Source organism: Dendrobates tinctorius, unplaced genomic scaffold (genome assembly GCF_039654945.1).
Source record: "Dendrobates tinctorius isolate UK_male_01 unplaced genomic scaffold, ASM3965494v1 ptg000231l, whole genome shotgun sequence".
NCBI lineage: Eukaryota > Metazoa > Chordata > Amphibia > Anura > Dendrobatidae > Dendrobates > Dendrobates tinctorius.
Window position 1 is genome coordinate 22,737,319 of NW_027361898.1, and position 14,721 is coordinate 22,752,039.

General features: G+C 41.6%; 1 protein-coding gene across 1 annotated transcript in view; it reads left to right on the top strand.

Moving 5' to 3' along the window:
* The first annotated feature begins 1,207 nt into the window (after positions 1–1,207).
* The window catches only part of LOC141059949 (uncharacterized), an 83,097-nt gene continuing 69,583 nt past the window's right edge, over positions 1,208–14,721 (top strand). Inside the window, exons 1-2 of the mRNA XM_073556185.1 lie at positions 1,208–1,533; positions 8,426–8,876. Of these exons, the coding sequence (XP_073412286.1) occupies positions 8,484–8,876 (393 nt within the window). The 5' untranslated portion in view covers positions 1,208–1,533; positions 8,426–8,483. The remainder of the gene's footprint in view (positions 1,534–8,425; positions 8,877–14,721) is intronic.

Below are 14,721 nucleotides of genomic sequence, written 5' to 3' on the forward strand. Positions count from 1 at the left end.
GAGAGGAGAAGAACAGAGAAGAGGAAATAGAAGAGAAAAGAAGAAGGGAGAGAAGAACAGAGATGAGAAAATAGAAGAGAAGAGAAGAACAGAGAAGAGGAAATAGAAGAGAAGAGAAGAAGGGAGAGGAGAAGAACAGAGAAGAGGAAATAGAAGAGAAAAGAAGAAAGGAGAGGAGAAGAACAGAGAAGAGGAAATAGAAGAGAAAAGAAGAAGGGAGAGGAGAAGAACAGAGAAGAGAAAATAGAAGAGAAGAGAAGAACAGAGAAGAGGAAATAGAAGAGAAGAAGGGAGAGGAGAAGAACAGAGAAGAGAAAATAGAAGAGAAGAGAAGAAGGGAGAGGAGAAGTACAGAGAAGAGGAAATAGAAGAGAAAAGAAGAAGGGAGAGGAGAAGAACAGAGAAGAGGAAATAGAAGAGAAGAGAAGAACAGAGAAGAGGAAATAGAAGAGAAGAAGGGAGAGAAGTACAGAGAAGAGGAAATAGAAGAGAAGAGAAGAAGGGAGAGAAGTACAGAGAAGAGGAAATAGAAGAGAAGAGAAGAAAGGAGAGGAGAAGAACAGAGAAGAGGAAATAGAAGAGAAAAGAAGAAGGGAGAGGAGTAGAACAGAGAAGAGAAAATAGAAGAGAAGAGAAGAACAGAGAAGAGGAAATAGAAGAGAAGAGAAGAAGGGAGAGGAGAAGAACAGAGAATAGAAAATAGAAGAGAAGAGAAGAACAGAGAAGAGAAAACTGAAGAGAGGCGAAGAGAAGAAGAGCGAGAAGAGCAGAGAAGAGAGAATAGAAGAGAAGAAGAGACAGGAGAAGAGCAGAGAAGAAGAGAAGAGAGGAGAACAGAAGAAAGGAGAAGAAATGAGAAGACAAAAAGAGATGAGATTAGAGGGAGGAGAAGAGAGGAGAATAGAGGAGAGAAGAGAATAAGAGAGGAGAGGAGAAAAGAAGAGAGAAGAGAGGAGAGGAGAAGAGTAGAAGAGAAACGAGAAGAAGAGAGGAGAGGAGAAGAGAGAAGAGAAAAGGAGAAGAGTGGAGACAAGAATAGAGAAGAGAAGAATGCAACTGTAGAGGGATGTACCTTTTATTTTGAGGGGATGCTGTCTATATGTATTCTTGGCAATGCCCATTTCTGTGTTATGTCACCATTGAGATCACAGCAGTGGGGGATACACAGTGAAGAGAAGTTATCTTCTGCAGAGAACTAGAAGGTGAAGAATGCTTCCGCGATGTGCGCATGCGCGGGTAACTTGGCAAGGTGCAGAGGCGAGATTGGGCTGACATCGGGCTGCGGGCACCAGGCAGAGAGGACGGAGTGGTGATCGCTCATTGAGAAGATCTGCTGGGACGCGGAAACCTTGGGGGAAGAAGAGCAGAGAGATGCGACCCTGGGGGTGATGACAGCAGGAGAGTGCGCAGCGGCCACTGCAACATAGACTTATAAGGCAGAGATTGGGAGCCAGCTCCAGAGATGTGATCTGTGCAGAACACACAAGACACAGGACATCCAGGGGCCACACATCACAGGAGGACTCATGACAGGTACTGGTACAGGGGCCATCAATGTATGCAGTCAGCATCTATGGGGGAACTAAAGGGCTCAGCATGTCTTCTCTTCAGCAATCCTGCAGGGGGTAACAGTTATTAATCGTAAAATCATGCCCAGTCATGATATAGATCAGAACAGATGAGTATAGAGAGAAGGAAGGGAAGAAATGATGGGAGTTGTAGTTCCAGCACAGTTGTTACTTCTGAAGTTTCTGTCCTCACTTTGTAAACTTCCTTTAGACCTAATAACTTATCGAAAAAAACTAACAACTTTCAATTTCTTTACGTCCAATCTGAATTTCCGAAAAACTGGCAGCGATTGCAGGGTTAATGATCTAGCATCATGATCACACATTTCCTAGCGCTGCAGACATTTGCTCCCTATTCAGACTGTGCAGCTTTCTATGTCCAGATAATATGCAATTCTGCCCCATATACAAGAGCTCTGATTGCTGTCTGTGTAGGTGAGGCTGAAAACCTGAACAGAAACCAAGGTTCTCCTAACTGAGGCTTTATCTTCCCATACATGTTCCCAACCTATGAAAGTGATGTGTGAGCGAAATCCTGCATATTCCGAGCCCGGGTCTCTGCCCTGTCCGGATGCCTTGCTGCATTACTCCCGCACAAGCGCCCAGAACTGCTGGAAACATGCAGCCATGAGGTGTATTCTACAAGCCCCATTCACACGTTCAGGATTTGAGGAGGATTTAGCTGCTGATTGCAGGCATAAATCATCATGAAATCCAGTGCAAGTGAAAAATCAGCATTCATCCTCATAAAATGAATGTGTGAAGCCGCAGCACATGAGCGACACTCACATTTCGGCTGCATATTCCTTGTAAAAAAACATGTTAAATAATCTGCGATGTATGAATGTGTCCTAAAGGGTTTTCAGGGTTTGGATGTCATGAAAATTGTTGTAATTCACTGTCAGCTGGTAGAAATCTTGGAACAGTGAGGATTTCATTAACCAACTATATTAGAAAGCTGCAGTCCCATGCCGCTGTGGGCTTTCCACCATTTCCCTGCATAATCTCTTAGTCTTGCAGGTTAACAAGACTAAGAGATTAGTCTTGCAGGTTAACAGGTGATTTTCCTGCAAGACTTTGTGGCCAATAGAATTTTATAGTTATCAGTAGAAATAAACTCCCTGAATTCCAGTAGCAGTTTTATAGGCACATGGGATCATTGTCTACCGGGCTACTGGGATTTGCCTAGGACTGCCATAAGCAGTGAATACCTTGGTGGCTGTGACATCGTATGGCATAATATCACACGTCAGGACATAATTATTAGGAAGGCGCTACGGCCACAATCTTCCTACTATTTAGCCATTGTTTCTGAGTCTTTTTTAGTTCAGCGGATATTATAAGTGACATTTTTCTAATGTTTTCTTGTCATCTTGCAAAGTGAATGTACAATGTTCCTATGAATAGTATCTGTAGATTTCTTCTGAGCAGTGCCTTGTTGCATAAGGGGTTGTGAGTCTTAGGGGTAAGTTCACACTAGGCGTTTTTTTTCTGGAGCAAAACCTGATCTCTTGGCAGGAAAGAAGCTGCAGGAAAACAAGCATGTTTCTTTGTTTTTTCCTGCGTTTTTTGTGGCGGTTTTGGAACGGTAGATTTGTCTCTTGTGCATGCTGATAAAGTTTAGTGTTGGAAAAAAATCCTATTCCATAGAATCAGGTTTTGGCACAAAAAACACAGGAAAACATGATACCTCCATTTTTGGTGCATTTTTTCAGCGTTTTTAACAGCATGCATTCAAGTCAACGCTGAAAGAAATGACATGCTCCATTGTGCAAAAAAAAACATGCAGAGCATACAATAATGATTACAAAAAAAAAAAATGTGTGAATGAGATTTCTGAAATCTCATAGGCTTTGCTGGTACTGTAAAATGCAGCTGAAAATTAGCATAAAAAAGCAGCAAAAACACCCAGTGTGAACTTAGCCTTTGGCAGTAACATTTCCTGCTGCAGCAGCTTTCTTGCCGGTCTAAGGTTATGTGCACATGAAGATTGAGACACCGGTGTACCCACAAAAAAATATTCAGGATTGAGAGTCCTCAGTAGTTGATACCTTTTAACGGTGTACCCACATGATTTAAGCCCCATGTGTTTTCCTTGAAGCAACGTAGCAAACGTCTTTTCGCCAGCATTTTTTTAAAAATCCATATATAACATAGTTGCAGCTTCCATGCATAAGTCACCAGAAGAATGTATTTGGTCACTTCTTTTAGCCACTTCATGGCTATCGTGGGCCTAAAGCAGTTAAATAAGTCAAAGATGATGGCACATGCATAGCAAGCCGTTTTGACATTCATTCTTCTACCATTTTTTAGCACTTTTCCAGGTGCATGTACCCTAGGGGTGTGTGCACATGGTGCATTTTTCAGGTGGATTCCACTGGGAAACTGCTTGGAACAGCACAGTAAGAGTGCCCCATAAACTGAACATAGTGCACAGCAATGTCTAAACGACATTGCTGTGCACGTTTCATCTTATGTCACTTCTTTTACCCCTGCGGGATTCAGAACTAATGGTGTGACATGCTCATTCTTCTTTCCACTGGGAAATTGCCCACTCTTGATACTTAGCAAGACCGTTGGTGAAGCCACCTCAGGAAGACCACCGCTGCTGTTTTCCTGAAGTTGCTTCGCCTGGGAAAACTTGGCGGCTGCGCCAGCTTCTAAGTGACGCCATGTGCACATACCCAAAGGCTATGTTTTTTAGGGAGCTTGCCACTATTTAATCAAAAGGCTACAAATAAAACTTCAGAATTAAAAAAAAATATTTAATACCTCTTAGGGAATTGTTTCATGATTAGAAGTACTTCAAAATTTCCCATAAAAAGAAGCATTTCCTGAAGCAGCTACCATTAGAAAAATTTGTGGGTTTTGAACGCTTCAAAAAAATCTGAATGTAAGCAGGTTGCGGGATGCAGTAACAGGAAAGTGGCAGAGCAAGTGTTAACAAAAGATAACAATTTAATAAAACAGGGTTTTCACTCCTCGCAGGGAGGTAAATGGTTAAAGGATGAATGGTAAGAATAATAACTGTAAAACAAGGGTAGTCCAAAGAAAAAACTTATTGTGTCCTGTAGGATTCCCTGTAGGAGATGATCCCGCAAAGGTTATAGGTCTGGCAGAGTCCGGGGGGTGATGTCCTCAGATGGGGTCCTTTACACGGTGGTCCATCTTCCGGAAGCAGCGGTCGGTCTCTGATACCTTTTGCTGAGCCCCTAGTCCATAAACACGTGCAGCCGGAGCAGACAGGGCCACAGCACCTTTGGTGTCCAACAGGAACGGTTGTGGAGCAAGTGGCAGGGAAGGCCGTAGGAGTCCATCCGGTACTCGGCTTTCCCTCGCAGTACTCACAATCACGGAGCGCATGGCACCTCTATCTCCGGCAGTCACTGAGCGCCCGACACCTCTCAGCGCAGCAGTCCTCTGCAGGCAGCGGGGCCAAAACAATGCGGTCTGTCGTGGCGCTGGTACTCGGGATACGAAACACGCTACTCACCTGACTGCGCGCTGCTATGGGTTGGCGCCAAACTGCCTGCTGCTGCACATGCTTTTCTTTTTATGCAACCTCGCCTCCCCAGGTCATGAGGTTGGTCCAGCTCCTCATTTCTCCCCCCCCCCATGAGGCAACTAAGGTCTCGTTTGCACCTATGCATAGATCCAGCCCTTTTTCCATCTGTCGTCACAATAAAACACTTGTGGGAAACTGATGCAAGAACTGATCTTATAGTTCCCTTTGGGATTGTGCACATTGATCCCGCACATCACCGGAACAGAATACGCTATATGTTCTGTTTTTTATTCGGCTTACCAGTTTTATAGTAGAAACTGATGAAAACGAATGATGACTACTGATACTGTTTTAATATCAGTTGAGGCACAAGAAAACAGAACCAGATGACACAGGTATATTCATCTCTGCAGAAAAAGTGGGTATAAGGTAGTCTATAGTCGAAGAAGCAATATGCCATGGAAAATACAGTACAGTAAGCCACTGCCACCAGTGTGTAGCAGAGCAATGGATTAACTGTCCAAAACATGGATTCCTTCTAATGGGAATCTACTGTAAGCAAATTAATATTTACTGCTGTGAAGAAGATGAGTGCTGAAATCTCTTACTGTATTTTTTGGACAATAAGAGGCACATTTTTTTGCAAGAAGGTATTGTAGGCCGAGCAGTGTATGTTGATGTAGCTGAGTTGTGTGTTGATGTAGCAAAGTTGTGTGTAAGCACAGATAGCAAGAACTATGTGTGTATGCAGTAGAGTTGTGCATGTGTAGCACAGCAGTGTGTCTATGTAGCAGAGGTTTGTGTGTGTGCAGCAGAGCTGTTCGTGTAGGAGGACTGTATATGTTGGAGATCAGTGTGTTCGTAACAGAGCTGTGTGTGTATGTAACAACTCTCTATGTATGGCCGGGGTCACACTAGCGAGTGTGATGCGAGAAACTAGCACGAATCTCTCACATCAATACCCAGCACTGTCGCCGGCACTTGGGACCGGAGTGTGCAGCTGCATCTATTTCTATGCAGCCACACACTCCGGTCCCGAGTGCCGGCGGCGCAAGTGTGACCCCGGCCTATGTAGCAGAGTTGTGAGTATTTACTGTGCATGCTGCATTGTTGTGTATTTGTGCATGTTGTAAAGCTCTATATGTATGTATAATATACATGCTGCAGAGAAATACTGACAACAGATCTGTTACATCCCTATTTTATCCCAATGCATTAAAATTTGTGATATAGACCCCCACACACACACTTCTCTACACCACCAAGGAAGTTATAAGTAGGAAATATGTTTCTCCTATTATCTGTTGTCTAATTCTGGGGGGGGGGCGTCTTATAGGGAGGTGCATCTTATCATCTGAAAAATAAGGTATATCCATGGTCAGAGTCTTTTGGAAGTTTTACTTTTGTCTCCTTTTATCATCACATTTATAATAATGTAGAGATAAATTATATAGCAAAATATTGTCATAATAAGAGTAGAAGAGAAAATGATATGATGTTACAGGGGATGTCATTAGACCATTTTTATGTTAAATGTTATTTTTTTATTCATCTATATTTTTTATGCCACAATCTATAGTCAAAAACAAACAAACAGAAATTCTGCATGTTTTTCACTGGCCACTAGGCCGAATATTCAATTCATTCTTCTTGTTAGAATGCCGAATATGGAATTCTCCCGGAACTCCGTTGCAATGTTTGGAATTCTGGGGGAAGCCCGTTACAGAGAGAGAGATAGAAAGAATTTTCCTACTGCAAAGTTTGGGTCCACATTGTTTTCAATGGGGTTCAGGATCTGGTTCAAGTTTGGGTAAAGTTCTCGTACCTAAACCAACTTCGGGTTGGGTACTACAACCTGATCTTCCATGGGTCCGCTCATCCCTATAAGAGACATAAGCAATAATAGATTGGCTCTGACCCTATTAACTTTAACTTGTAAAATGAGAGGGAGCTATGATATCACCTATTGTGCTTGGTGAATCTAATTAATTATAATCCTGTCTGTGATGATAACGAGACTGCTAAGAAGTGCAACCCTAATAATAGACCTAGTGTCCAGTGCGAATGTTGCAAGATTTCGGTTTGTTTGCCTTTTTAATATAGTGATATAAACAATTCAATAAATAAAATAAAATAAAATGAAAAAAAAAAACAGGTAGTATAAAAGATCTGATTTAAACCACAGGACATTTTCTTTTTACACATTTTTTTTAATTAAAAAAGAGTTGTCCCCCCAATGGATATCTATCACCCATTCATAAGTAAGGAAATAAATGTCTGATATTTAGATTATGTGCTCCAATGGGGGGAGTGATGATGTTGTCTGTGCAGCGCTGTGGTATATGGTGGTGCTATATAAATGAGTAAAATAAATAAGAGACGAGTTTGGGAGTACAAATTTATGACGACCTTTGACACTCTCAGTGCTGGAATGAATGTGTCGCATGGATTTATGTCTTTTTACATCAATTAAGGAATTTCCTTTTAAAACCTTGTGGGGGCATCACAACACAGAACTAGACCCCAATCAGAGGACCATAAAACATCCGGACTCCTTATCTATGAACTGGTCCAATGTTTATATTTATGTTTCTCCCTCTCCCATATTGATAGTTCTGCTTCACGTCACTTGTCTTATCTATTGCATTTTTTCTAGGCTGTATTGTGCATAAATATGTGACTTCAGATTTTGTATTAGTCTAGCCTGATGAAGAAACCTGAGTAGTCTCGAAAGCTTGCAATGTATTACCATCTTTTCAGTTAGCCATTAAAAGGTATCAACTATTGAGGACTCTCAATCCTGAATATTTTTCTAAAATAAATAAGTAAATTGCTGATGGCCCGATGATCATTGGAATGGTCACGAACCCCATGTTCATCATCACTTCAGGCATGCTCCTTTCTATTCCCTTCCTTTTGCTAACATATATTAATGAGGTTGTCTGGCAATTGAAAAAAAATAGCCTAAGGGCAGGAAACCTGATCAAATCAAAGATAACCGTGACTGACCTGTTCTACCCCCTGGCACGTGAAGCCTGTGCAGCTGTTGTCAGTGCGGAGAGCAGATATCTGGTGCAGACAGACAGGGAGGCTGGCAGCACTGACATGCGGAGTGCTGGCTGCTGGTACCGCACTTACTACACTATTCAACACCCTGTTCACCTTTCAGGTGTAGACATTTAGTAAATCATTTATTTCTGAAGTAAGTGCATATTCCATTGTCAATGCTGGAATTCCTGTGGTTTATCTCTTGTTCTGACAGCTGTTCACAGGGATCCCACGCGTGCCTATGCTCAATGAGCCATGGAAAGCCTCCACTGAGAATCTGCTGCTTATTCTTCCCATTCTGCAGGTTCCAGCCCCGATCCAGGCCTTCAGGGCACAAGAGCAGTGCCAGGAACTTCCATGCCATGATTGTCACCATGAATATGGGATCCATGGACAAAGACATCGAGAAAGACAAGGCTACTGTCCTGTATGGTGACTTGGACAAACACATGGCTCCTGATATCCCAGCACCCCCGCCACCACCTCCTCCAGTCATTAACGATTCTTCAAGAAGTACTTTTCAAAAATGTGACCCAAAGCAGCGATCACGATTGAGGAATTTTAACTGGGAGGCTATTCCCCTGGAGAAAGTAAAGGGTCGGACTAGTTTGTGGAGCTCGGAAACATTCCAGGGAGATCTTCAGATTGACACAGGGAAAATGGAAGAATTATTTGGAAAGCAGGAAGAAGTAGCCCTACCAAAACCTTGTAATCGACGAAGATCCATTTCAATCGGAGATGCTTGCTTGAACAAGGTAACAGAAACCTAATCTATCTATCTATCTATTATCTATCTATCTATTATCTATCTACTGTATCTAATCACATATCTATATGTATCATCTATCTAATGTATTTATATTTTTATCTATCTATCATTTATATATTGTCTAATATATCTGTCTGTCAACACTCATATTTATTTATTATGAATATATCCTTGTAAGTCATCTCATACCTCCTACATCTTTCTTTCTTTCCGTCCTTCCTTCCTTCCTTCTTTCCTTCCTTTCTTCCTTCTTTCTCTCTATATTATTTGGTTTGTAAACCTCGTTCTGTTAGGTCATCTGACTTTTTTAGACCTAAGGATGTGAACTTTGACAGCTGTCACAATTTACTTATCCCCACCTGCCCCTACTTTTTCTGAACCAAGAAGTAAAAAACCTAGAAACCTGAAGTATTAGTTGCCTTACATAACTTTCACACACACACACACACACACACACACATACACACACATGCAGACATACACACATACGTACACACACACACAATAATACATCCAAGGTTGTGACTTTATGAACAGGAATTTCCAATTGACCCACTGGGATGTGTCCATGCACTGATAAACTTCCAGATAGATCGTGTCCACTCTGCGGTATCTTGTGATCACATTACCGCCCTCCTTCTGCAGCCGTTAGCTCCTTCCTGTATCACTAATAGCTTCATTTGTCTTTCTCATGAAGATTCCTACATTTTAAGATTTTTTTAATAGCAGCTGACAGACGGTCACTTTCTTTTTATGACCAATCAAGACCCACAGTAACCGCTCCTGGCATGACAGATGTCTGGCTCTTGGGAATGTTGTGCTGCAATCATGAAGGTTTCTCCAGCTTTTCATATCAAAAAGTCAGTGAAAAACTGACTACACATCCTTGTTCTTTCTGATTTTTTCATGGGCCCATAGGCTTGCATTGATGAATTTGATCTGTGACTTGGTTCAAAATCCAACATGGCTAATGGTGTTTTGGCATTGGCCACTGTCATGGGTTTACCGGGACAAAGAGGAGCCAGAAGACCGCAGTATCTAATTTCTCATACTCTTGCACTGATTAGAAGCACTTCACCTTCATAATAAATGGTGCAGGTTTCATATAGCAGTTCAGGGGTAAATCTGCTCAGATGAGAGCTCCTGGAAGCTTTCCTGTGTTAAGGCTCAGCTGTGCACTGTTAGCCACTACCATCTCCTATATACACTGGGTCCGGACTAGCACTCGTTGTCAGAGATAGATTATGCTGCATGGCTAATAGACGGTGGTTGTTATTTGAGAAAGCGTTTGGTGGATTTATCTGTGACTGTTGCTAGATTTTGAGTGTGTGATAATTACTTTTTGTTTCCTACTTTGGTTTAACTCCATCCTCCACTCCCCAGTGCATTCCTCTGTTGTTTATGTGTGTATATTTGTATGATTGGTATTTTCCTTTATCCCTATTCGTATTACCTTGTTAGTCTGGTTGGTGTATTACGGTACACTACTACTCCCCTCGTCCCTGGGTGGGGGAAGGGTACAGACTGAGGGGGATTCAGGAGCGAAGGCAAGGTACGTGGCGCCGACGTCTTCACCATCAGAAGGAATCTGGGGAACAGGGAAAGCTATGGCGCCCCTAACGTTAGGGACAGGGAAGAAGTTCCTGTTTGCTGGACACCTGACAACAGAGTCATGACTGTCACTTTCTCCATAAAAGTATATGGACAAGTGAACAGCCCCATAGACTATAATAGGTACAAGTTCCATCTATGAAAAACATGACTAGAAATCATACACAAAAAACTGAGGGTTGAATAAGACCGTACTCAATATCTACTAATCGTAAATCCACCGGGAAAAGGAAATGATCCACTCTAGTGTTTTAGAAAAGTTTGGATATGTCCAATTGATGTCTTTGTTGGGAAATTCTTTTATGGCGGCCAGAACAACATGTAATGTAGCAGCATTATATAAACTGGGACATTGGTTACGGTGGAAAATATGACTAACTACAGGGGAACCTACAAGTATGTAGATGTTGCTCCTTGATGATATCATTTGATATTTAATGTCGACATCTGAATTACAAGTATGTTCCATTCATAATGTATCTATTATAGAAAGTATATGTATATAGTACATATATAGAAAGTATAACCCTCTGCAGTCTGCATGCCTGCCCGTACACACATTACTCAGCAGCCGCAAATCACCAGTTGCTTAAGCCTTCTTCTCCCGGATTACCGAGACTATAAGAACTGCAGTACTTTTTTTAGGGGTCTTCAGATATATGATAATTATATTATGTTGCAAGAGGTCTTAGTAAATAAACCACCGTAATCCTATAAATGAATTTGGCTGCACACTAAATGATACATTTCATGACAGCCTTCATTGTGGCCCACGTGGCGCATCCGTGGCCCAGTTTTGGAGCATATTTATGTGCTGATGTAAGATCATTGTCGCTTTTAACCACAATATTATTTAAAGGCGCCCAGTCATGACCTGTCTATAAACAATCTTGCTATTGTTTCGAGCTTTATATAAATGCATTAAGAAGCCGCGTATTATTTAAGCAGTCAGGAAGAGTCAGTATGGTGTGGGGCAGACAAATACGGAATGCAGCAATGCCCCATGGAGTTTACACCTGACATCAGCAATTGTCAGACATCACACGCATTATAATGAGCGCTATATAGACAACAGTGGCTGATTATTTGTCCCATTTTGATGAACGCATGATCAATTTCCCAATTCATAAATTACGTTTTGATCCCATGTTATTTGCATTATATATAATGGTCATTATGTTTCTAGTATCAGGTGCCCAATGTAGATACATCCAGATAGTAAGTTGTTCAAATAACGGTTATAATTTATGAAATCTGTTAAATCCAATTTAAAAAAGTATCAAACTGTTCATATAACTAAAATGATCCTTGCAGTCCCACGTAAAGGTTTCTTCTGCACCACTCAGAAATCTCGATACTCTCTTTGGGAGGACTCTCCACACCATACACTATATAAATCCACAGCAAAGAAAATACCGGACACCAGAGTTGTTCACAATATTTATTGTATTATCAAAACCACCATGTAGGAAAAAAGTGGTATTTTGGCCATAATAAGCCTTGGGCACACAATGTAATAATGGGTGCAGAGTGGAGTATATATATTTTTTATTTTGCTTTTCCATTTCAGAGATATTAGTAATCAAAGTATTTGGTAACTAACGAGTTCACTTTTGTTAAAGGGAATCTGACAGTAGGATTCACCCTCCTTTTTCAAACAAACTTTATTAACATTTTTCAAATTTTAACACACATACTGGGTAGTGAAGTGGAAGTTAGGGAAAGTGTGGTTAACAAAGGATAGTAGTAGTAAGGGTAGTTTCCATCGGGAAACAACACAAAGGGAGGAATGTCGGAAGGAATTAGGGAAAGGATAAAAGAACGGGGAGGGAAAATAAGGAGAAAGGAAAAGTAAGTACATAAGGGAATATTTTTATTGGGAGGAAAAAAGGGAGGGCAAATCTGACATAATTTCACACAAAACCCCAAAAATGGGCTGAACTAAATTGTTGGCACCCTCAACTTAATATTTGGTTGCATACCCTTTGGAATAAATAACTGCAATCACTCGCTTCCTATTACCATCAACATGCTTCTTACACCTCTCAACTGGAATTTTAGACCACTCTTCTTTTGCAGACTGCTCCAGGTCTCACATATTTGAATATCGCCTTCTCCCAATAGCAGTGTTAACCCCTTTCCTACATTAGACGTACTATTCCGTCCATGTGACCTGGGACCCAAGTCCCAAGGACGGAATAGTACGTCTTGCGCGATCAGTGGCGCTCTCGGGGGGAACGCCTCTGATCGCAGCCGGGTGTCAGCTGATTATCACAGCTGACACTCGCCTCCTACACATTAACCCCCGGCACACTGCGATCAAACATGATCGCAGTGTACCAACGGCATAGGAGAGAAGCGTGCAGGGAGGGTGCTCCCTGAGACCCCCAGAGCAGCGCGATGTGCTGCGCTGCTCTGGGGGCCTCATTCCCTGCAGGTCCCCGGATCCAATATGGCGGTGGGGACCTTCGGGGGCCTGCAGGGAGCCGGCTTCCTCACTGCCTGCAGAGCGCAGGCATGAGGAAGCCTTCTGCACTGCCTGTCGCATGACAGTGATGTCCCCCCTGGGACAATGTAATAAAGTTTAAAAAAAAGTGTAAAAATAATTTATAAAAAAATCGATAAATAAATTTTTTAAAAAAATATTCCCTAATAAATTCATTTTTTGAAAATAAAAAACAAAAAAATAAAAGTACACATATTTGGTATCGCTGCGTCTGAAACTACCTGCCCTATAAAACTGTCACACTAGTTAACCCCTTTATTGAACCCCTTAAAAAATAAAAATAAACGAAGCAAAAAATAATGCTTTATCATCATATAGCCAAACAAAAAGTGCAATAACGCGCGATCAAAAAGACGGATATAAATAACCATGGAACCGCTGAAAATGTTATCTTGTCCTGCAAAAAACGAGCTGCCATACAGCGTCATCAGTGAAAAAATAAAAAAGTTATAGCTCGCAGAATCAAGCGATGCAAAAATAATTTATTTTTTATATAAAATTGTTTTCATTGCAGAAAAGCGCCAAAACATAAAAAAAGACATAAATGAGGTATCGCTGTCATCGTACTGACCCGAAGAATAAAACCGCTTTATCAATTTTACTACACTCGGAACGGTGTAAACGCACCCCCCAACAGAAATTCACGAAACGCTGGTTTTTGTTCATTCTGCGTCCCAAAAATCAGAATAAAAAGCGATCAAAAAATGTCACATGCCCGAAAATAGTACCAATAAAAACATCAACTCGTCCCGCAAAAAATAAGACCTCACATGACTCGGTGGGTCAAAATATGGAAAAATTATAGCTCTCAAAATGTGGTGATGCATAAACTATTTTTACAATAAAAAGCGTCTTTTAGCATGTGACAGCTGCCAAATATAAAAACCCACTATAAATAGTAAATCAAACCCCCCTCGTTATCACCCCCATAGTTAGGGAAAAATAATAAAATAAAATAAAATGTATTTATTTCCATTTTCCCATTAGGACTAGGGTTATTATTATTATTATTATTATTATTATTATTATTATTATTATGCATTTATATAGCGCCATTTATTCCATGGCGCTTTACATGTGAAAAGGGGAAATATAGACAAGTATAATAAACATGTGTAAGACAAGGGATAGGCAAGTACATAAGGAGAGGGGACTCTGCCCGCGAGGGCTCAGGGCTCTACAGGGATGGGTGAGGATACAGTAGGAGAGGGTAGAGCAGGTCGTGCGTTGGTTCATTAGACCGAGGATGATTGCAGGCTGTAGGCTTGTCGGAACAGGTGGGTCTTCAGGTTCTTCTTGAAGGTTTCCATTGATGGTGAGAGTCTGATGTGTTGCGGCAGAGAGTTCCAGAGTATGGGGGAAGCACGGGAGAAGTCTTGTATGGGGTTGTGGGAGGAAGAGATAAGGGGAGAGTAGAGAAGGAGATCTTGAGATGATCGAAGGTTGCGTGCGGGTAGGTACCTGGAGACTATGTCACAGATGTATGGAGGAGACAGGTTGTGGATGGCTTTGTATGTCATGGTTAGGGTTTTGAATTGGAGCCTCTGGGCAATAGGAAGCCATTGAAGGGCCTGGCATAGGGGGGAAGCTGGGGAATAGCGGGGAGACAGGTGGATTAGTTGGGCAGCCGAGTGTAGGATGGACTGGAGTGGTACCAGAGTGCTAGAAGGGAGGCCAGAGAGTAGGAGGTTGCAGTAGTCGAGGCGGGAGATAA